This window comes from Lycorma delicatula, chromosome 12 (genome assembly GCF_047948215.1).
Source record: "Lycorma delicatula isolate Av1 chromosome 12, ASM4794821v1, whole genome shotgun sequence".
Lineage (NCBI taxonomy): Eukaryota > Metazoa > Arthropoda > Insecta > Hemiptera > Fulgoridae > Lycorma > Lycorma delicatula.
In genome coordinates, this window is record NC_134466.1 from 13,396,076 (window position 1) to 13,419,078 (window position 23,003).

General features: G+C 31.7%; 1 protein-coding gene across 1 annotated transcript; it reads right to left on the reverse strand.

Annotated features, from left to right (window-relative positions):
• Window positions 1–22,893, reverse strand: RpL8 (ribosomal protein L8). The gene is made up of 6 exons (XM_075380766.1): window positions 22,751–22,893; window positions 21,814–21,958; window positions 19,469–19,610; window positions 11,515–11,733; window positions 6,962–7,164; window positions 1–133 (listed from the first exon to the last, which is right to left on the reverse strand). Exons 2-6 carry the CDS (start codon window positions 21,949–21,951, stop codon window positions 59–61), a joined length of 777 nt encoding a protein of 258 aa, XP_075236881.1. The 5' UTR covers window positions 21,952–21,958; window positions 22,751–22,893; the 3' UTR covers window positions 1–58.
• Window positions 22,894–23,003: the final 110 nt, after the last annotated feature.

Consider the following 23,003-nt stretch of genomic DNA (forward strand, 5'->3'; position numbering starts at 1 on the left):
TTTTTATAAATAATTTTATTGTAATTTTCCCACAATAAACAAATATAACACATTCTGTTTAATCGTCGCCCTTCTTTTGATCTGTCTTTCCACCACGGATTCTTCCAGTTCTGCGAGCAGCGATGAGACCGACCTGTAGTAATAAATATAAATAACAAAATTAAAATGAAAATTAATTATCACAAAGAGTTTAATATGCAACATCAAAAGTACACCTAACTTCTAAGAAACCAATTAAAACTTTTGTCATACTGATACCTTAATATAATTTTATATATTTAATGCTACAGAAAAATAATCCTTATCTACTGAACCAGAACTCAAGTTGCCAGGAATGTAACTTATATTTGTCATTTAATTATTCTAATAAAAAAAATCTAGAAACAGTTGGTCTGTAATACGTCCTCTCCCTCCCAGAAATAGCTGTGCGCCAGAGCACAGCTATGTATATATTCACAGACTGAACTAAATGATTTGGTTTGAGACTTACATCTGACAATTCATATAGAAAATTCAAATTGCTTGGTTCGAAGCTTAAAGAGAAGAATCTGACTTGAGTACCAGGTACAGAGAAAAGGATTTTCTTCCTTATTTTTCTGAAGAAGAATTAGTCTTCTGCACTGATGTACATGGACTTTTGATTCGATTTAACATTCTGTACGAAAGTACCAACTGGAGACTGTTAATAGATTCATCCAAAAGAAGCCTCAAAGTTGTCCTTCACAATGGGAGTAAGTATCCATCAAAACCCGTTGGACATTCTGTCCATTTAAAATAGGGTTATGATAATTTGGAATTCATTCTTGATAAAATTAAATATGACAATCATAAGTGGATTATGTGCGGCGATCTGAAAATAATATCAATGCTCCTAGGACAGCAAGGAGAAAATGTGCTCTGAAAAGCTCTCAAAGATCTGAATAATGTTCTCCTTCCACCTCTGCATATCAAATTAGGCTTAATGAAGCAATTTAGCAAAGCCTTACCAAAAGAAGGTAAATGTTTTAAATACATCTGTGACAAAAATTTCCAGTCTTATCAACTGCCAAATTAAAAGAGGGTGTCTACTGGCCCTAACATTAGAAAACTTCTCAGAAGTGGTAATTTTAAGAAACAAATGGAAGTTACAGAAAAACAAGCCTGGGGAAGCCTTTAAAGACATCAAGTTTCTGGGGAATAAGCAGGATCCGAACTTCAAATCAATTGTTGAAAACATGCTGCAGAAGTACAAAAATTTAGGCTGTTCCATGAACTTGAATATTCACTTCCTAATTCACATGTGGATTATTTTCCTGAAAATCTGGGCGTTAGTGAAGAGATGGGAAAGAGATTTCATCAGGACATGAAAGAAAGGAAGTATCAAGGAAAATGGACTACTACAGCAATGGCAGTCTATTGCTGGATGAATCCTACAGCGAACAAAAAAGGAAAAACATGAAGCAGAGTATAAGCCGCCCAAAGAAACTTTGACACATGAAATATAAACGTAAGTAATTTACATACTTCATCATTATGGATGGGTGAAGAAGGGAAGTGGTTTCCAAAGGCCTCATAAAAATTAATTAAATAAATAAAAATCATTTAAAAATGCACTATAATAGACATTAAGCTTCTTTTATGGCAATTTAGGTTAGAAATTGACCCCCTTGCCCTTCTCTTCAGATCAATCAACTGTTTAGCTATAAGAATGCATAGTATAAGCCAAAAATGTGAATATATTATACAAAAGACTTTTACATCTATTTATTGTATCACATTTTCACGTTTTTCAACTTTATACAAATTTTTAAATTTGCAAAAAATTCTGACAAGATGGAAAAGAAATGATTATTTTTGGATTCAGCGCTAAGAAATACATAAGAATCAATTATCCAAAATTAAAAAACTATACCATCGCAGGCTTGTGGAATTATTTTTAAAAAAATCTAATAATAAAATCAGCAGTACTAAATATAATAAACTGTAATACTAAATCAAATATTTTTATCTTCTTTTTTTCTGTATAAACATTTTAATGTTAACACTTTCAGATTTGGTGGTTCATAATTAACCAGTTATCAATCAAAAGTCTAGTCATTTTCTTCTTCTTCTTATTATTATTATTATAATATTACTATTGTCTCAACTATTAATTCATTTTTAACAAAGTTATTATCTCTATCATCCAGTTAACTCAGATTATTACGTATTACATGTTTGTATAATATATTTGAGTATTATTGTTTAATTTAATGCAATTGCTATCTATAGATTTTATATGTATAGTATATATGAGTAAACATATAGTTTTAATATTTATAATAAGACATTATGATAAGATTAGTAGAATATCAATGTCATTATTGCATATTAAGATTAAACAAATCTTTACGGGCTTATTTTATGATTTTAAGTTCCCTTTGGTCATGTGACCATTATTTGGCAGCCCATCAAATCAGTGCTCAAATATTATGTAAATCATAATTTATAATCTTATTCGACATTGGCTTTCTTTTCAGTATATTACAAATTTTTCTATTTAAAATTTTAAAAATCTACAGCTGGCACAACAAATGAGTTAGTAATGGGTTAAATAAATCTTTATTGGGATCTTATATGAACTAAGTTAATATAATTTATTTATCTTGTGTTTTAGTGGTTTTATGACATTTTTTCCCTCTATGAATCATGAGAATTTGTTGATAGTGAGGGGACTTGAGTGGTCAATGATACAGAGTAGTTGGACCAAAGGTGCAACCATATCGGAAAGGTATCTGTTGAGCCAGACTAAGGAATGAATACTGAAAAAGGACAGCAGCTCTTTCAGTAGTTGTTAAGGGTGTCAAGAAAACATAAACATCCATATCAACATTACTCAATCTTTTGAGTACTGTGTAGCTGAAAGCAATGGAAAACTGGTTGTTTTCCCCCCCTAGAAAATGTAGCTCTGCAATTTTATGTAACAAAAATGGAGGCTCCTTCCTTGGTAAAATATTCCCGAGGTAAACTTATCCCCCCATTAAGATATCTGGGTGGGGATTACTAAAGAAGTCACCACAGAAAATTAAAAAGTAACATTTTACGTGTTGGAGCGTGGAATGTTAGAAGTCTAAAAAATGTTGGTAGGTTAGAAAATTTAAAGAGGGACATGGATAGATTAAATGTAGATATAATAGGAATTAGCAAGGTTCGATGGAAAGAGGAAAATGACTTTTGGTCAGGTGATTTTAGAATAATTAACTCAGCGTCAAAAAAAGGGTAGGCAGGAGTAGGTTTCGTAACCCACCGGGTTGGTCTAGTGATTGACGCGTCTTCCCAAATCAGCTAGCTGATTTGGAAGTCGAGAGTTACAGCATTCAAGTCCTAGTAAAGCCAGTGATTTTTACATGGATTTGAATACTAGATCGTGGATACCGGTGTTCTTTGGTGGTTGGGTTTCAATTAACCACACATCTCAGGAATGGTTGAACTGAGATTGTACATGACTACACTTCATTTACACTCATACATATCATCCTCATAAAGAATTATCTAAACGGTAGTTACCGAAGGCTAATCAGGAAAAATAAAAAAAAGGAGTAGGTTTCGTAATGAACAAGAAGATAGGGAAGACAATAGAGTATTTCAAAAAGCTTAGCAATAGAATCATTATAGTAAGGATAAAATCAAAACCTAAGCCGACAATGATTGTTAATGTCTATAAGCCTAAAAGTGTCCATGATGTAGATGAGGTAGTGTGTATATGAAGAAATTGATGTAGCAATTAAACACAAAAAAGGGGATGAAATTTTATTTAATAGTTGGAGATTGGAATGCAAGCATCAGAAAAGGCAAGGAAGAAAATATTGTGGGTGAATATGGGCTGGCCAATAGGAATGAAAGAGGGGACCAACTTGTAGAGTTTTGCACAAAGTCTAATTTAGTAATTGGCAACACCCAGTTTAAAAATCATAATAGAAGAATATACATTTGGAAAAAGCCAGGGGTACTGCAAGGTATCAAATAGATTATATTACGGTTACGCAAAAATTTAGAAAAAATCAACTCGACTGCAAATTGATAGCAACCATAATTTAGTGTTAATGAAATGTAGATTGGGGTTTAAAAACCCAAAGAAAAGGTGTCAGATGAATTGGTAGATTTAAAGAAGCTCGAGGAAGAGGAGGTAAAGAAGATTTTTGAAGAGGACATAGTAAGAGGTCGGAGTAAAAAATATAAGGTAGAAAATGTAGAAGAAGAATGGGAGAATGTTAAAAAGGAAATTCTTATCAGCAGGAGCAAACTTAGGCAGAACAAAGGCAACTGGTAGATAATCTTTGATTTCAGACGATATATTGCAGCTGATGGATGAACATAGAAAATATAAGAATGCTAGTGATGAAGAAAGTAAAAGGAACTATCGACAATTAAGAAATACTATAAACAGGAAGTGCAAACTAGCAAAAAGAGTGAATAAAGAAAGGTGTTTAGAAGTAAAAAGAAAATGATCATTGGTAAACTAGATGGAGCATACAGGAAAGTTAAGAATTTTTGTGGTACACCGATTTATAAAACAAAAGAAAATGTTGATAGATGGGTGGAATATATTGAAGAGTTACACAGAGGAAATGAATTAGAAACTGATGTAATAGAGAAAGAAGTGGAAGTTGAAAAGGAAGATACGATACCGAGATCTGAATTTAAGAGAGCATTAAAAGATTTGAATGGCAGAAAGGCTCTAGGGATAGAAGGGATACCTGCAGAATTACTATAGTGCAGGTGAGGCAATAAATAGATTACACAAACTTGTGTAATATTTACAAAAAAGGGGAAGTTCCATCAGACTTCGAAAAGAGTGTTATTGTCACATCAAAGAAAGCAGCAGATAAATGTGAAGAATACAGAACAATTAGCTTAACCACTCACGCATCAAAAATGTTCTAGAATTCTGTATAGAATTGAGAATAGAGTGGAAGAAGTGTTAAAAGACCAATTTGGTTTCAGAAAAAGTATAAGTACAACGAAAGCAATTTTAGTGTTCAGCTTAATAGTAGAAGGAAAATTAAAACAAAAAGCAAATAAATCGACACAGCATTGCTAACATTTACAGGAACCAAACTGCAACAATAATGATTGAAGAACATAAGAAAGAAGCCACAATAAAAAAGAGAGTCTGACAAAGATGTTTCCTATCCCACTTACTTTTTAATTTTTATATAGAACTAACTAGCAGTTAATGATGTAAAGAACAATTTTTTTCCAGAGTAACAGTGCAAGGTAAAAAGATAAAGATGCTACGATTTATTGATGATGTAGTAATTCTAGCTGAGATTAAAAAAGATTTAGAAGAGACAATGAGTAGTGGTATGGATAAAGTCCTATGCAAAAACTACCGCATAAAATCAAACAAGAACAAAACCAAAAGTAATGAAATGTAGAAATAATGTAGATGGACCACTGAATATAGATGAAGGAAGATAGAAGAGATTATGGAAGTAGAATTACTAAAGATGGATGAAGCAGGTGCGATATAAAATGCCAAATATAACAAGCGAAATGAGTTTTCAATCGGAAAGATAATTTGCTTCCATCAAAAATTAATTTAAATGTCAGGAAAATATTTTTTGAAGTATATGTTTGGAGTGTAGCTTTATATGGAAGTGAAACTTGGAAGATCAGAGTACCCGAGAAGAAAAGATTAGAAGCTTTTGAAATTTGGTTCTGTACAAAATTGTTAAAAATCAGACGGGTGGAAAAAGTAACAAATGAAGAGGCGTTGGCAGCAAATTGATGAAGAAGCATTTGGAAAAATATAGTTAAAATAAGAGACAGACTTATAGGCCATATCACATATTAAGACGTCCTGGAATAGTTGCTTTGATATTGGAGACACGTAGATGGGAAAAATTGTGAAGGCAGGAAACATTTGGAATATGTAAAAAAAATTTTTTAGGGATGTAGGATGTATACTGTAAGTGAAATGACTGGCACTAGACACGGAATCTTATAGAGCTGCATTAAACCAGTCGGAATAACTTAAGACAGAAAAGACATATTTTAATTTTTTTTGATTATTAAAAAGCTAGGCTTTTCCACCATTTTTGGTTAGGGTTTTACACATCTATATTTTAGTAAATATTACATTAGTGCGTTTTAACCAAATTGATAGCTTACACATTTATGTAATAATTATAAAATTTTAATTTCGGCAGCCATTTATTTTGAGGAGAACCAGATGGGTTCATTTGGCTAATTGTAGCAGTTTGTTTATTTTTGTAGTTATCCTCAACAATGCTTAATCCAAAATCAAAATAAAGACAAAAAATGTACACACATATACACATTGAATTCAATAAAGAACTGTTCATTTGTTGAAAATATGTTTAAAGATATAATGGAAAACGTTTGTTGTAAATAATAAATTAATATCTTTAAACCTTTACAGCTCATAGTCTCCTAAAATTAATTTTCCGTAGCTAATCTTCTATACATTTTAATATGGTGCATTCCTTGCATAATTTAATGAAAAATTCATAATATATTTATTACAAATATATAATTGCTTGCACTACTTTCAGTTTGAGTATTAATAAATAACTTATAAATATATACCACTACACATTCTATTATCACCATTATTTTTTGCTTTGAACTTCATAAAAGCAGAATAAAATTCATTATATAATAAACTGAGTTTGGTCAATTCTGACCAGCATCTCTCATGATTGTAAACGAACTGACTCCATTACTTGGCAAATTTCAATTATAAAAAAAAGGACTAATATTAACTTTCAGTTCTGTTGTCCTATATACTATAGTAGAGGGATGAGTAAACAAAAATGGACTTTTATCTCAGTTAGAAATTATCCGCATTAATTAATATCGGTCTTCAAATGTCACTTTTTACCATCACTGATATATGTCCATAAAAATACTTAAAACAAGAGTTAAAAACCATAAGGTAGATAATATGCATGAATGTAAAGATGAATAAATATCAGACCTTTCGTCCAGCACTTGTTCCTCTTTTAACGGTAGATGCTTTACCAATATGCTGGTGATTACCACCACCGTGTGGATGTTCAACAGGGTTCATAGCCACACCTCTAACCTTAGGCCAGCAATTTCTCTTGGCTTTGTACTTGAAGTATGCACGACCGGCCTTCAATACTGGCTTATCAATACGTCCTCCTCCAGCAACAATACCTGTAACATAATTACATTAAACATACAGAATATTATTACTACGCACATGAAAACAACCTCGGCTAGGAACAGAAAAAGAAAAATAGTCATAGAATTAGGTAAGACAGTAAATCCTATAACAAAATAGTTCTGTAATAACTAGAACATCTCATCTCAGAATTGCATTTGAAAACTAAAAATTAATAAGGCAAAATCCAATGTCTAAAGCCGCTTTTAATTAAGAATTTTTCAAAGATGCCTACGGTTAAATAAAATTTGATATAGATTATTGTATGCTGTTGCTTCTTATTGGTGCCAGTCGTATTAATTACTGCCAATCTTGCTCTCTATAAAACAAAAAGTCATGCATACCAGTACAACAGTGGTATATTCTCATGTGGAACGTAATTAAAATGTGACTAACCTGATCTGAATGTAGGAAATACGAGACGTCAGAGAATGTTATCACAAATTCTACAGTAAAACTCTCTGAGTTAGTAATGTTAAATTAGTTAATGAAGATGACTTTTTGTCAATGAATCATTTAATCCTTTTTACAGTTCTATAAATACCTGCAGCAGGTGCTTCTTTAATTCCTTGAATCAAATAAGTTTAATTTCAACTAGCTTGCTACATGTTCTATAGAGTTCTTATGGTAAAATTCTGGGCAGCACATTCTTCAAGTTTGACGTTTAATAAAACTGTACACTAAAAATAACATTTTTTTCTTTATAAGTTTTAATTTTGAGAGAGGCCCTGGAAAAATGTCAATATTAAAAGGACTGTAAAGAAAACCATGTAAAGGCGATTACCGAGCATGAGCTATGGATCTCTAAATCACAGAAATATGTATTATTTTTAGGCCAAGTTTTTGAACTGATGTTTTCAATTTGAATTTTCAGATGAAAATACTTTAAATACCAGAATGGATAATTGTTTTATACATTATTAATAATCCAATGATAACAAAAGATCATTCTTTTCTTTTACAAAAAAATACATGAATAATGTGATTTTAAGGTTACATTAAAAAACTGTTAATTCACGTAAGATTTTGTTCTACGAAACACCACTGATCAGTTTGGAACAGCTTCCTTATTAATGACTTAATTAACTGTAACTAAAATTTCCTGAGGATGGACTTCATACCAACTGGAGTCAAACCATTTGACTTAAATTTTAATTAATACTAAGTTCCAAACGTAAGGCACAAGGAACAAGTTGCACAAAAATATAAGAAATGAATGAAGTAATGCCATTCGATTAGCCTAATGGTATGGGGATTTTCTGGTTATCTGCATGCTCTAACAGCACAAAATTATTTTATTCAGTGCTGAAAATTAAAAAAAAAGAAGATATATATATATATATATACACTCTATTAAAGATGTTAATAATATAAAGATGTGCACATTTTCTAATTAAAAATATACTCTTCATAAACAAATTATAACTTTATAATGATGACTTACCAAAAAAAAAGTATGTACTAAAATCTATTTATGTCTGAAGGCCTACTATCAAACTCCAACTATTGGAACAAATTTTCCTAATTGGTGTCAGCGAATCCTTCAATGTTATATAGCACTGATTTCTACTTCTACTACCAAAAATAAGATAGTGAAGTTATGAGGAAATTACAGTGCAAGTGTATCATAATAATAAATTTAAGGAAGCTATTGATTAGTAATATAACGAAGTCCCATTTACTCAAGACATTAAGTTTTCAAAATCTAAGAATGTAACTAAATAAGCAAATTGAATCTGAATATACGAGGTGCGACAATAAAGTAATGAGACTGATGTGAAAAAAAAAGTTGCTTACCGTTTTAGTCATGTTTAGTGTTGTGTCCTTCAAAGTAGTTCCTCACTGATTGCACACACTTATTCCAGCGCTTCTGCCATTGATGGTAACATTTCTGGAACTCATCTTCTGTAATATCCTCCAAGACCCTCGTCACAGCTTTTTTGACATCTTGGAAATAGAAAAAAGTCACACGGAGCAATATCTAGTGAATAAGGTGGCTGTGGTAGTAATGAAATTTGTTTTGAGGTTATAAATTGCTGTACTGACAAAGCAGTATGGGATGGCGCATTATCGTAATGCAGAATCCAATTATCAGCAATGTTGGCACAGACACGAAGAACTCGTTTATGAAGTCTTTCTAAAATTTCTTTGTAGAAATATTGGTTAACAGTTTGTCCAGGAGGCACCCACTCTTTATGAACAATTCCCTTGGAATCGAAGAAGCACACAAACATGCATTTCACTTTTGACTCTGACATGCAAGCTTTTTTTGGTCTGGGTAATCCCTTTGAGCACCGTTGCGAACTTTGGCGTTTTGTCTCTGGATCGTATTGAAAAAACCAACCTTCATCACCAGTGATAACACGGCTCAACAAATCTGGATTGATTTCTGTTTGCTCTAACAGATCGGCTGCCACATTTTTCCGTGTTTCTCACGGAATTGTTGTTGTGCGTCCTAGTCTCGTGTTGTGCGAGATTTTTGGGGACCATTTTTACACAAATCTTTCTCATACAAAGATCTTCAGTTAATATTAGACGAACTGTTTCTCGATTGATGTTGAGTTCTTCTGAAATCATTTTCACAGATAATCTTCGATCAGATCGTACAATTTCACGCACCCTGGTCAAGTTGACATCTGTCCGTGAGGTTGATGGTTGTCCACTGCGGTCTCTTCAACATTCGTTCTGCCTTCACTAAAGATTTTATGCCACCGAAAAACTTGAGCTCTTGACATAACCTCCTCTCCAAAAGCCTTATGAAGCTTACCATAAGTTGTCGCGTTTTCACCCAATTTAACGCAAAAAGAAATGGCATACTGTTGCGCAATATTTTGCGATTTCGTTTCTGTGACGAGAGACACAAACACGTGTTCATTTATTACAGCACAACTCATGACTGAGCAGTTATATCAATGTGCCGCTTGGACTAGAAGTAGCTTATAGACCAAGGTCAAAGATGGTGTGCCTACACAAGCTGCAGGGTTGCCACATCTTGCAAAGAAAAATCAGTCTCATTACTTTATTGTCGCACCTCGTATATACTGTATACAGTCAGTTACATTACTTATCCAATACCTCTATAGGAGTATAATGGAGGGTTAGCACTTTCATTCCTTGGTAGACAAGAATGGTTATATTTAATGCTGACACACCTTTTGGTACTGTATAATTAAAAGTACAGCCTGTCCTAACAATTCACATATGTAACAAGCTACACGTATACCTAATAAACAATCTACAGATCCTAAATCAACAGTTACATGCACTATAAAAAAAATTATTTACTAAATTGTCATCCATTGATCTGAGGCCTCTTAATACAACTTGCACACCATTTTATTGATTTAAAAATAAATGCTTGAATAATGTTTCCCTAATCTTTACAGAACCAGTGTTAAATCCTACCCTACTAAAGGACATTGTATGTGAGTGTCAATCCCCCTCAGCTTAGCATCGGAATGTACCGTTTACTAGTGGAAAATCTCGATACGTTAGTACATGTCTCGTGGTGATCAGATCACTGCAGAGGGCGTGCTTAGAGACGCTTCTGCAACTATAGTATTTTATCTAAAATGAGACAGATTTAGGAATTGTAGCTATAAATGCAGATAAAAATGGGAATTAATCATGAACTATGCATACATTAAGAACAAATAAAAAAAGGGAGGAAGTAAAGCATATAAAATGATTAAAAAAAAGAAGGAATTAAACCATAAAAACGCTAAACTGCTTTTAATGGGGAAAAAAATTGAGAAAGAAGTACAGAATTTATTTTCTGTGCAGGTTGTTTCAAGCGATTATTTTAGTTTTCTCACAACTAGTAACATAACAAAACAGGCTTGGATAGCGACTATTCAATCTTGATATGTGTCACTTTCCTTATTAAAGATTATAAATATCACTGGTTTTCAGAGAAAGCCTGATATAACCATAATTACCCAGTGAAGACACCCAAAATCTATTTTAATAGATTAAATGAATTATCTAAATATTATTATCTTATTATCAAAATAATAAGTAACTGCTATAACAAATTCCAGCTGCTTGCTTTGATTACCTGTATTTTTATCAGTATGATCATTTAAATTTCTCTTATTTTTTTGAGTGAAATTGCTTCCCCAGGTGGCTGATAATAAGCAAACACACTATTCAAATAGGGAAAAAAAAGGAGTATAAAAATATAAATGAGATGGATTCTATTAATAGCTGTGATCTCATAATTTTATTTCTTAACATTTAAAATGTTTAAATCTAGTCTGTGAGCTATGGTAATGACACACAAACATTAAATTTAGAGTAAATAAAAAGCCTTTTTAAATGTACATATTAAAATAATTACTTACCGACCATGGCACGGTTATTTGATGGAATGACTTTTTTTGCACCGGATGGCAATTTAACTCTTGTCCTTTTAGCATCAGGATTATGCGCTATAACAGTTGCATAGTTACCAGATGCACGAGCTAATTTACCACGGTCACCAGTTTTCTCTTCTAGATTACAAATGATTGTACCTTCAGGCATTTGACCTACTGGTATTACATTACCAATTTGGAGTGTAGCTAGAAAAAAATAAACAAAATGAAGGCTAAAAAGATGTCAAAATATGTTGTTTTAAAAGAAAATTCTGTTCGTTTTACGAATCTTTATTTTAAATTAAGTTTATCAGTGTGATGCAGAAGATTACTCTACTTGCCTGTCTTCCCATGCAATTAGTAAATATTTCAAATCAGAGCTACATCAGATAAATCACAATTAAATCTTTGATATTTTCTCCTACTGTCCTGTTGAATTCTAATTAACGTACTCTTACTCATCAATCCAGAGATGTTAAAGGACACAGCTACCCAATGTGGGTCAATAAAAATCCCTTTCGGCATGTCAGAAGGTGGAAGTAGATTTCACCAGTGCTAATTAGGGGATAAAAAAATTTCTATCTTAAAATTAAGAAAAATTTCAAATCTACTCAATATGTCAATGGTTGCAAGTGAAAAACGTTTCACATGTTTAGCATATGACAAGCCCAACCTTCTTATAATTCCACCAACATTTTGGTAATCCCTTGCCGTAAGGGCTCATCATCAAATGTTTAGAGGACTAACGACCACTTTAAACCAATTCGATACTGTGCCTTTAAAGGGAGGTATGATTTTTTTTTGTATTCAAAACCCCATTTTTTCCACCCCCTGAGACAATCTGTGATATCAAAAAACTTTACTTAGATAAGTTTTAGGCCTTTATCCAAAGAATAGTAGAAACTTTAAACAAATTCAATATTTTACTTAAATGAATTCGACTGAGATTTTGGGATGAGTTATTTTTAAGAAACAATTTGAAAGTGATTGCTGCAAAATTAAAGCAGTTATTGCACCCACAAGAAAGCAAAAAATAAATAAATGTATATATAAACTTTTGAGCTGACAGTGGTTTTGGGGGTCTGGGGATGTGAAATGCGAAGATATGTCAAAATTTTCCAGAAGTCGAATAATAATGGAACCCCCATTTCAATAGGTAGCTTTCTTATGAAATCTACCTAAAACTTGTTAAAGAGATCACAGTTTCTAAATTAGCATTCCATTCAATCAATCAATTCTAAATTAATCATTCGCCTCAGGTTACCTTGGCAAGTCAAATATTTATTGGTATTTCAGTAATTCTGTCTTATTTCATATTCATAATCAACTATTTGTATTACTTAAGATTGCTTTCAATGTATCTTGAACCATAAATGTTTAATAAATTTAATTAATATTCTAAATACAAGTTTGTGTAATGTATGTTTTGGAGATGGGTATGTATTTTAGATACTGACAAAGGAGATTTTAAGTGTTGAAAGGACCCTAATCTGAAAGTAAGGAGTCTATGGTTGGATATTTTTTCAAAAGATTTCAAACAATTTGAAATATAAGTGACTGGTCATTTATGAGGCACGCTGTATCACTGAAATTAACAGGAACTGGTTCAATCAAAGGTTAAATAAAATCAATGTATCATGAACAGTAAAAATAATTATTAACTTATTATGCGACAACAGTGTATTAACAAATAACAAACGTTCATAAAATATTTTATAAATAAATAAATGTATAAGAATATTTAATACAAAAATAAGAAAGAGCTTCAACATTTCTTCATTAATAAAGAACTTGCTTATGACTAAAATTCTTCTCATAGCTCTGCTTATGAAAGTTACAAATTTGTATTTAGTCTTCTCACACAACGATTACAGAAAATAAATGAAGTTCTACAACTAGATGTTAGAGAATTCTTACTTTTATAATTTACATGTGGAAACCATAAAACCTTTTGATTGAAATCTACAGTATGGCTTAATTTTATTATATATTAGTAAATGAACATGAAAAGCATAGAAAGTTTATCTGTTGCTGTTGCTTAGAATTCAAACTTTTTAATGGATAAAATACCTTGGTGCATTAAATCTCTTCATAATAATCAGGATTTTATGAAAATACACTTGTATCGTTAAAGAAATGTTTTGAATATTTGGAACAATATGTTTGAGAAGCAAAACCTCATATTTCAAAGTGTTTAAATTTCTATCATAAATATAGGCCCTATCAACTGTCCACAAACATCTGCCCTTACATTTACTTTGATGGATACTGAGTATATGCCTCACAATATCTGTGTGGATTAATATTTTAGTCTAGTATTGACAATTATGGTGAATTACTATTTAAAGGAAATGTGGCCTCATCACTAAAAACTATGTCGTTTAATAAATTAGGATCTGTACAAATATTGTTCATCATAATTTTGCAAAACTCAAATCTTTGATTGTAGTTATCTTCAATAAGTTCTTGTACCAAATGAATTTTGAAAGGTTTGAAATTTTCACTTGTTCGAATCACTGAACTTTGGCTAATGTTATGTTCTTGTGCTGCTGTTCCGAGTCTAGGAATGAGGATTCTCAATAAATACTCATAAACTCTAATGATTTATTATTTACTGGAGATTTAGGCCTCCCTGTTATTCCCCTAATATTAATGCTCCCCGTTTCTTCAAATTGTTTGTTGGTTTTTGTGACGGTACTGTTTGAAGTAGCATTATGATTATTAAATGTTGTATTGAACAATTCATAAACTTAAATAAACAAAGCACCTAATCATTAAAGGGTGATCCTCTCCTGTTCACTGACATATTGATGGCAATGTTAGAAGGTAGAACATCCCAACCACTGTAGGGGAAGACTTGTGATGATTCTTGTCAGCCCCCCACATTCATAGCACCCTGATGAGCTTTAATGGAGGTCGTCTTTTGACCATCTGAGTATATCTCACAGTAATTAGCTAGGCCTTGTTGGGATGCCATCGATGTAAATGCCTTGATAGACATTTACATCAGTGAATTTTGATTTGGCCTTCGCCTTCACAGTAGGCTTCTTTTGGAAACTACAGAAAAAATTATTTAGTAAAAGACAATTACAAAAAAGGTAAACAATATTTAAATGACAACAGCGGAAAAGTAGACAATCAATTAGCTAACTGATCACAATAAATTCCCATAAGAAACTAACTTGTAGTAATGAAATATTCTAAATGTAATATTACACAACAATGAAGTAAGCTATGTTTTTGCAATAAAGGTAAGAGATCATAATGATCAGGTGATCAGCATGATTACGTGACAAATTTTTTTAAAATTTAAACTTTAAAATTGTGTAATTTCCATTTTTATAACGGTAAATTTTGTTTTTAGAAATTATTACATCACCAAAAAGGAATTTGGTTTTTGTTTACATTAAATAAGTTCTTTTCTGACAAACATGATAATGTACTGTTTCTAAATAAAATCCAGAGTTTTCTTGTTTTATTCAACTTATCTTACACCATTTTGTCTACAAGTTTTGTTTTAACATTTTATGTGTACTACCTATTTAAAAAAGTTATTGTATTTCAAACATAAAAAACAGGGGTTTTTTTTACCCTAATTTATTTGGTTGTCACCCTAGATTTCTCAATAAGTACCAATCCCTAAGAAACCATTAATTTTGTCCCTTAATTAATGTCCTACAAATTTTACTGACCTAATTTCACTGGAGTACCTGAAATCCGAATGAAATCTTTCGGTAGTCATAATCCGCAAAAGAAATGTTTTAAGACATGTTAATATGAACTTTATTTTCATGAGTAGGATAGGTTATGAAACCTACTTTGTGATACACTCTGTATATTATATATATTTTCTAAATATGCCTTCCCAGTGCTAATCGTTTTGCAATGTGTAAGTGAAAGTATAAGGACGTCTTAAATTACAGAGAATTCAGAAAGAGCCTCTAAAATATCTTCATTATTATCAAAGATAATAAGCAGTTCAGATCCTAGAATTCATCATAATTCTCTTTTAGTTTTATGTGTATTACCTATTTAAAAAAGTTACTGTATATCAAACATAAAAAATAGGGGTTTTTTTACCCTAATTTATTGGTTGTCACCCTAGATGTCTCAATAAGTACTGCAGATAAGGTTCTGCGACCTATTTTATTCAATGTTTCAGGTCAAAATTCCTAAAAAACCATTAATTTTGTCCCTTAATTTATGTCCTACAAATTTTACTATGACCTCATTTCACTGGAGTACCTGAAATCCGAATGAAATCTTTCAGTAGTCATAATCCGCAAAAGAAATGTTTTAAGACATGTTTATATGAATTTTATTTTCATGAGTAGGATAGGTTATGAAACCTACTTTGTGATACACTCTGTGTATTATATATATTTTCTAAATATGCCTTCCCAGTGCTAATTGTATTGCAATTTGTAAGTGAAAGTATAAGGGATGTATTAAATTACAAAGAGAATTCAGAAAGAGCCTCTAAAAATATCTTCATTATTATCAAAGATAATAAGCAGTTCAGATTCTAGAATTCATCATAATTCTCTTAGTTTTATGTGTATTACCTATTTAAAAAAGTTATTGTATATCAAACATAAAAAACAGGGGGGTTTTACCCTAATTTATTGATTGTCACCCTAGATTTCTCAATAAGTACTGCAGATAAGGTTCTGCGACCTATTTTATTCAATGTTTCAGGTCGAAATCCCTAAGAAACCATTAATTTTGTCCGTTAATTAATGTCCTACAAATTTTACTATGACCTCATTTCACTGGAGTACCTGAAATCTGAACGAAATCTTTCACTAGTAATAATCCGCAAAAGAAATGTTTTAAGATATGTTTACAAGAACCTTATTTTCATGAGTAAGATAGGTTATGAAACCTACTTTGTGATACACTCTGTATATATATATATTTTTTTTCTTCTTCTAAATATGCCTTCCCAGTGCTAATCGTTTTCCAATCTGTAAGTGAAAGTATAAGGACGTCTTAAATTACAAAGAGTATTCAGAAAGAGCCTCTAAAAATATCTTCATTATTATCAAAGATAATAAGCAGTTCAGATTCTAGAATTCATCATAATTCTCTTTTAATAATCGCCAATAAAAATTTTAATTTACTATTAAAAATCATAATACATATACATGGATCGGGAAAAAAATCAATTGTTTTGAAATTAGTAACAGATCATAAATATGACCTGAAGATATAGATTTGAAACACCTTTCTTGCCATTATAATTTCTAATTTATTTGGGTTTAAAAATTATATCTGATATCTGATGATCACTATTCCTGTAAGTTTTTCATTGCCTTCACAATCATGTTGTTCAGCATTAGCACATTCTTTTCTTTTTCCTGTTTTACTTCCGGTAACTACCGTTCAGATAATACTTCAGAGGATGATATGTATGAGTGTAGTATTGTACATTCTCAGTTCGACCATTCCTGAGATGTGTGGTTAAGTGAAACCCAACCACCAAAGAACACCGGTATCCACGATCTAGTATTCAAATCCGTGTAAAAATAACTGGCTTTACTAGGACTTGAACGCTGGCTCTCGACTTCCAAATCGGCTGATTTGGGAAGACATGTTCACCACTAGACCAACCCGGTGGATTTCAGTATTAGCACCTACTCAATGTAAACAGCACACTTCAGTTCTTTAAGGCCTTCTGACATACTCTTTCTACTTCAAATATCCCTGTAGAAAATAATCTTTGCTGAAAGATCTGGGAAGCAAGCAGACCATGAAAAGTCACCATTTCTTGAAATGACATGTCCTGAAAACATCTGTGTTTTCAATAAACACAACAACATTGTGTTTTCATCCAGAAAACACAATGGTGTGTTCCTGATTGAATGATGCAAAGCTTCAATATTTAAGGGAGTACAATCGGTACATGGACGGCCTGTGGGTATCCTTTTTAAAGATGAAGTTGTTTCTCTAAAATTATTCTGCACTACGACTGGGAATACTATCTGTGCCTACAAACTCCTAACTTTGTAAGAAACTGCCGAGTTTTGACTACAAGTAGCACAAATTAAAATAAATATGTCTTTAACGAATGCTGATGTTTGTTCCTGGAATCCATTGCTATTGAAACGGCATTAAGCAAGGTAAATGTTGTTACCGGTCCAGTTCCCCTCATTAAAATAGACGAGACCTACAGTGTAATTCAAAACCATTTGGATTTTCTACCAGTTCCTGTATATTCCTTAATTTACTATTTTATTTTGTGTAGTTTCAATTTAAAGCAGTTTGTGAAAAAAAGTACTCTGCGTGTGTGTATGTATGTATTAGCTGGTCGGGGCTCACTTTGCTTGTCTGACTGTTTTAGCCAGGGGACTGTCTTAGCCCAGGTGTACCCTGGGGCTTGCATTACTCATCATTCCCAACTGTCCAAGGAAGCCCCTGGACTTACACAGTTTGTTACCCTCATGCTTGTAAGAATAATACTGATAAATAACAATTAAACAGTATTCAAGCTTTATAGAAACCTGAGAAAAAACTTAATTATAGAAAAAAGGGAATAATAGTAACTAAAATATACAACACCTTTGACAATGAAAAATTCATAACTTATTTCTGTTGCCAAGGTGACAGAAATATAATAATGAAGTAAAAGAATTAATTTTTTTTTCTTTACTGAATATCTTTAATTCACAACTTCATCCCTAAGGGGGCTAGGGCCTCATTCTACGGCTTAAAATCTTCCCCGGGATAACACAAACGTATCCTGCAAATTTTAAAGCAATCAGTTGGTTGGTTCTTACATAATGCGAGAACTAACAAGTTTTTGTATATATATATAATTATCAATCACATATTTACATTAAATAACAAATATTTTTTCTTCACTGCAATTACTTATCAAATTAACAAAATGATAAAACCCAGAGTATGATTTTTTTTTTTTACAAAACTTCTCTTAATTGAAAAATGTAGAACTGGGGGAGACCGAGGCGGCAGCAGAGGAAGAAGTTGCTGTCTGTCGTAGTATTACCAAGATACTAATACACTTCATAGAGCCAAGATATGGGGAAGGATCACTAGATACGGCATATACAGGGGGCTGCTCTCGAATCATTACACAGGAGTTGCCTCGGTACTAGTTGCATATTGCACAGTTTCTTGAGAGGCAGTCAAGTACTGGCAGGACTGTTACCTGTCGATCTGGAAATCACCCGCAGGAAGATTAAAGAGCAACAAGCATAAACACCTGCAGAAAAAAGAACAGTGGTTAGCTCCATTAAGGAAGAAATGGCTGATGCGATGGGACACTAGTGACAGAGGTCGATGGACACACCAAATAATTGGGGACATGAGAAGTTGGTGCGAGAGGGCCCATGATTTGTTGGATTACTGTCTCACACAGTTTATAGCAGGCCATGGGGTGTGCATACCATGGCGGCATGTGTGGTGAGATTTTAGTCTGATGTTTGGTGTCAATGTGTGCGAGGATGTATTCCTTCCTGAATTAATGCAAACCAGCTGTACCAGGAAGGGGTGGAGTTTTGTCAGTAGTGTGTAGGAACACATATGCATTTAATAACATCTTGCAGAACCTGTTAGCGAGCCCAACACTGCCCAGGCGCTTGTAAATGGGGTTCCTCCACCTTTAAAAAAAAAGGTCACTTGCATAGCTCATCTTTCTAATTACAATGGCTTAAGCTGTAAAAGGGCAATTTAGTAATGAGTAATGAAAAATTGTTACATGTGCTGTGTTCTGACTACCAATAAACTACCAACACATTTGGCTGTAACTAAGTGACAAATGGATGAAATTTTAGCAACTCCACAAAAAAAAAGTTTCATTCAATAAAAAAAATAAATATTGGATATTTTGCATTAAAACTGAACTTTATTAACTATGGCTAAAAAATTTTAATTCTTTAAAAATTTTTAGAAAATAATAAAAGCAAATAAAAATACACACCTTTTTTACCGCAATATACAAATTGACCTGTGTGCATACCCTCAGGAGCAATAAATAATTCTTTCCGTGTTCTAAATTTGTATGGGTCTCTGAAGTGAACAACAGCTAATGGGGCACCTCGGCCTGGATCATGAATAATATTCTGAAAGAAAAAGAAAATTATGGTAATATAAACTTTATATAACAGGAGGAAAATTTCATTCTTTTGGTAATTTTTTTAGAAAGATGACGCATTCAAAAGTTAATAATCTTAACATATGTTGTTTCGACTGTACTGTTTGTAAATATATTTTTAAAAAAGTGGTGCTTTATTGTAGTTTTTGACTAAAAGATTTTAAAATGAAAAATACTCATTTTGAATAGATTCGGCATGACATCTGTATGTACATATAGGAAGTTGAAATTTTGAATTTAGGACTGTTGTAACATCTAGTTGTGCACCTCTCCTTTAGACTGCAATCGACTTAACAAAAATTTCTAAAAAGCCTAAAATCCAAATTTTTTTGATTTTAGACTTTTTCTTAATTCTTGTAATAAGCCCTAACTGAGAGCTTTTTAATGACATATTAAATATAATTATTAAAAATAGCAATCCCTATTTTCATTGGTTCCAGAGTTATAGCCAAATTGAATTTTAATTAATGAAATACTTTGATCTTACACGGGGAAGGCACATCGGTTCGAATTTGACTTCATTTCCTATATTTTAACTTGAATATATTGATTTATTAATAACCATTAACCTGTGATTGTTAAAATGTTTTTTACAATAAATAATTCAATAAGGGAAAAAATTTAAAAAAAAATCATTAGTAATTACAGAAATAAAATTTCATATCTAATGCTTATTATTTGTTCTAAAATTATTGAAATTTGTGTCAAATGATTTCTATCACTGAAGAACCATAATGAAACATTAACACAATTAAATTACAAAATGAAATTAAATGAGTTTCTGATCTTTATACGATATCAGCAAACATCCTAATGCTCGATAACCTCATCTAATTAACCCTAATATTAAACTGGCCAATTGTTAGGCCAGTTTAGTACAATTTAACTTTGGTGAAATTTATGTTTTTTTTTTTTTTTAATGCAACATCTGAGACGACATATAAGTGACTTCTCATACCTTCAGTAAAAAATTTCAAAACTGGTGTAGAGCAACCCTTTTTTATTAACTGAACATGTCAACTTTCTCAATAATTACCCACTCCTTTGATAGAATACATTGGATTAGGTGAAGTATGGAACTTATTATATTTAAAGGCAGGATGTTATTACCTCTATGTAGTTATCTAGCTCTTCATTAATGAATTAAAACTAATTCTAAGGCAATGTTTCTTCTCTTCTACTATATTAATTATTAGACCAAAATGGCAACAGATTCAAATATGATTTAATTAAACTGCTTTCATTTAAAATATTCCTGACAGGCCATCAATTATTTTATCATTTGGCAGCATCCATTTATTTCATGGGATTGTGACACTGGATTCTTCGTTTTGCTACAGCAATGCAAACAAAATGTAAATTATATAACATGCATGTAACATATTAAGTTATTTGTTTTTATATGGATTTGAATACTAGAGAGTGGATACCAGTGTACTTTGGTTATTGGGATACAATTAACCACATGTCTCAGGAATGGTTGGCCTGAGTCTGTATAAAACAACACCTCATTTACATGTCATTCTCATCTCATTGACCCGTGGGAAGGTTGCTATTTAAACAGACTGCACTGTACAAATTAGGAAAAAACAGTATGCAACATCAATGTTGGTAAAAATTATTAATTAAAATCCACGAGATATTACAATTTTATAGAAGACTAACAGAAAGAACAGGAAGCATACGATTATATAGAAACAAATGATCTTTTGTAACGCATTTTTGTGAAGATGGCATTACTGATTATAATGATTATGTTTGTAGATGATGCCTGTCTATTGTAACAAACTTTTGCATAAGTTTATAGCTCAGAAGAAATCGCTTAAAAAAATATATAATTTTTTTTTCAAATTAAATATATTCCAAAAACATTTTGAAGCTCTCCTATACACTAACTTGCAATAATTTAAATCTAGCATTAATCTTCTACAGCAAACCACTTTAATGGTCTCATATTTTTCAAGATATTGTACTGTAAGAGGTTAAAAACAGATGAATCTCACAATATAAAAGAACTTTGTAGTTCAACAGCAAAGGCTAAGTGCTAATGTATAATTTTTAATGCATAGCCAAAAGTAAAACTAAAATTTTGCCCTAGTAACATGAAAAATCACTAAATTTTTATCAAAAAATGTAATCAATTTAAGAATGATAATCAATACAACTGTTACCTTGACAACTCCTTTGATATAACCATGTCTTTCAGCAAAATCTAATGGTCTCAATTTCGGAGCACCTTTCCTATGTTTTGTGTGAGACCGGAAAACACTTCCTGCTCCCTTACGTTGAGCACGGATTACTCTTCCCATTTTTTATCTGTAAAATAAAATAACATCCATAATCCAAGTTAACTGTCTAAACTATGATGAACTCTATAATTTAGCAGAGAATACCAGAGTTATATGACAGCAACGTATTTTCAGAGTAAAAATTAACAATTTGAAAAGTAGTGAATTTATGTGGGGGGGGGGGGGGTGGCAAAGAAGGGTAGAAATTCTAATTCTTAGGCTAAATTAACATCATTTAATAATTTAGACAACATATATTTCTTAGTCTCTCTTAATAAATTAACTTTTAGAAATTGCTAAGCTAAGCAACCCAGTGAACAAATGGATAAGCAAACAGATTTGTATTAAGATTAGCTGTTATTCATTAGTTCTGTTACGATTATGTATATACTCCGAATGAATAAAAAAAACTCACGGTGTAACCGAGGTAGCAACTCTTAAATTAGTGATATCAACCAGAAATGGTCCGCCAACTAGAAAACGTAAGTAGTTAGGTTAAGTTAGTCATGCACCACTTTGCATCATTAAATTATTGTAATTTATGAGTCAATGCTTGCAATTGTATTGGAAGTACTAAAATGCTATTTTAAAAACTTGTATTAAAATGCTATTTTAAAAACTTGTAATTACATAAAATAGTCAAAATACGGAGGCAGATCTACACGAGGACAAACTGTAATAAAACAAATAACGCTGAGAATTGTTTTAAATAGCAAATATCTTGATTAAAAACTAATGTGATTAATAATCATAAAAATCTATATTCTTAGTAATAGAAGTAACATACTATTTACGATAATACTTAAACGTTTTAACTCACCTTTCACACGCCGAACGGAAATGGAAGAATAAAATACAACTAGACAGTGACAGTAGTGCCAATTTCCGTTTAATAAAGTAGTATCACGTTGAATATAAATATATCATTAAAATCTTATCATATTACGTAACTTTTAATTTCAATGCTGTAATTTTTTAAAATGGTGTCAAAGAACTTATATTTATTTAACGTGGTTTTAATGTTTTTGCTTTTTAAATTAATAAATTTAAGTTATGTAAAAGTAAGTACATTT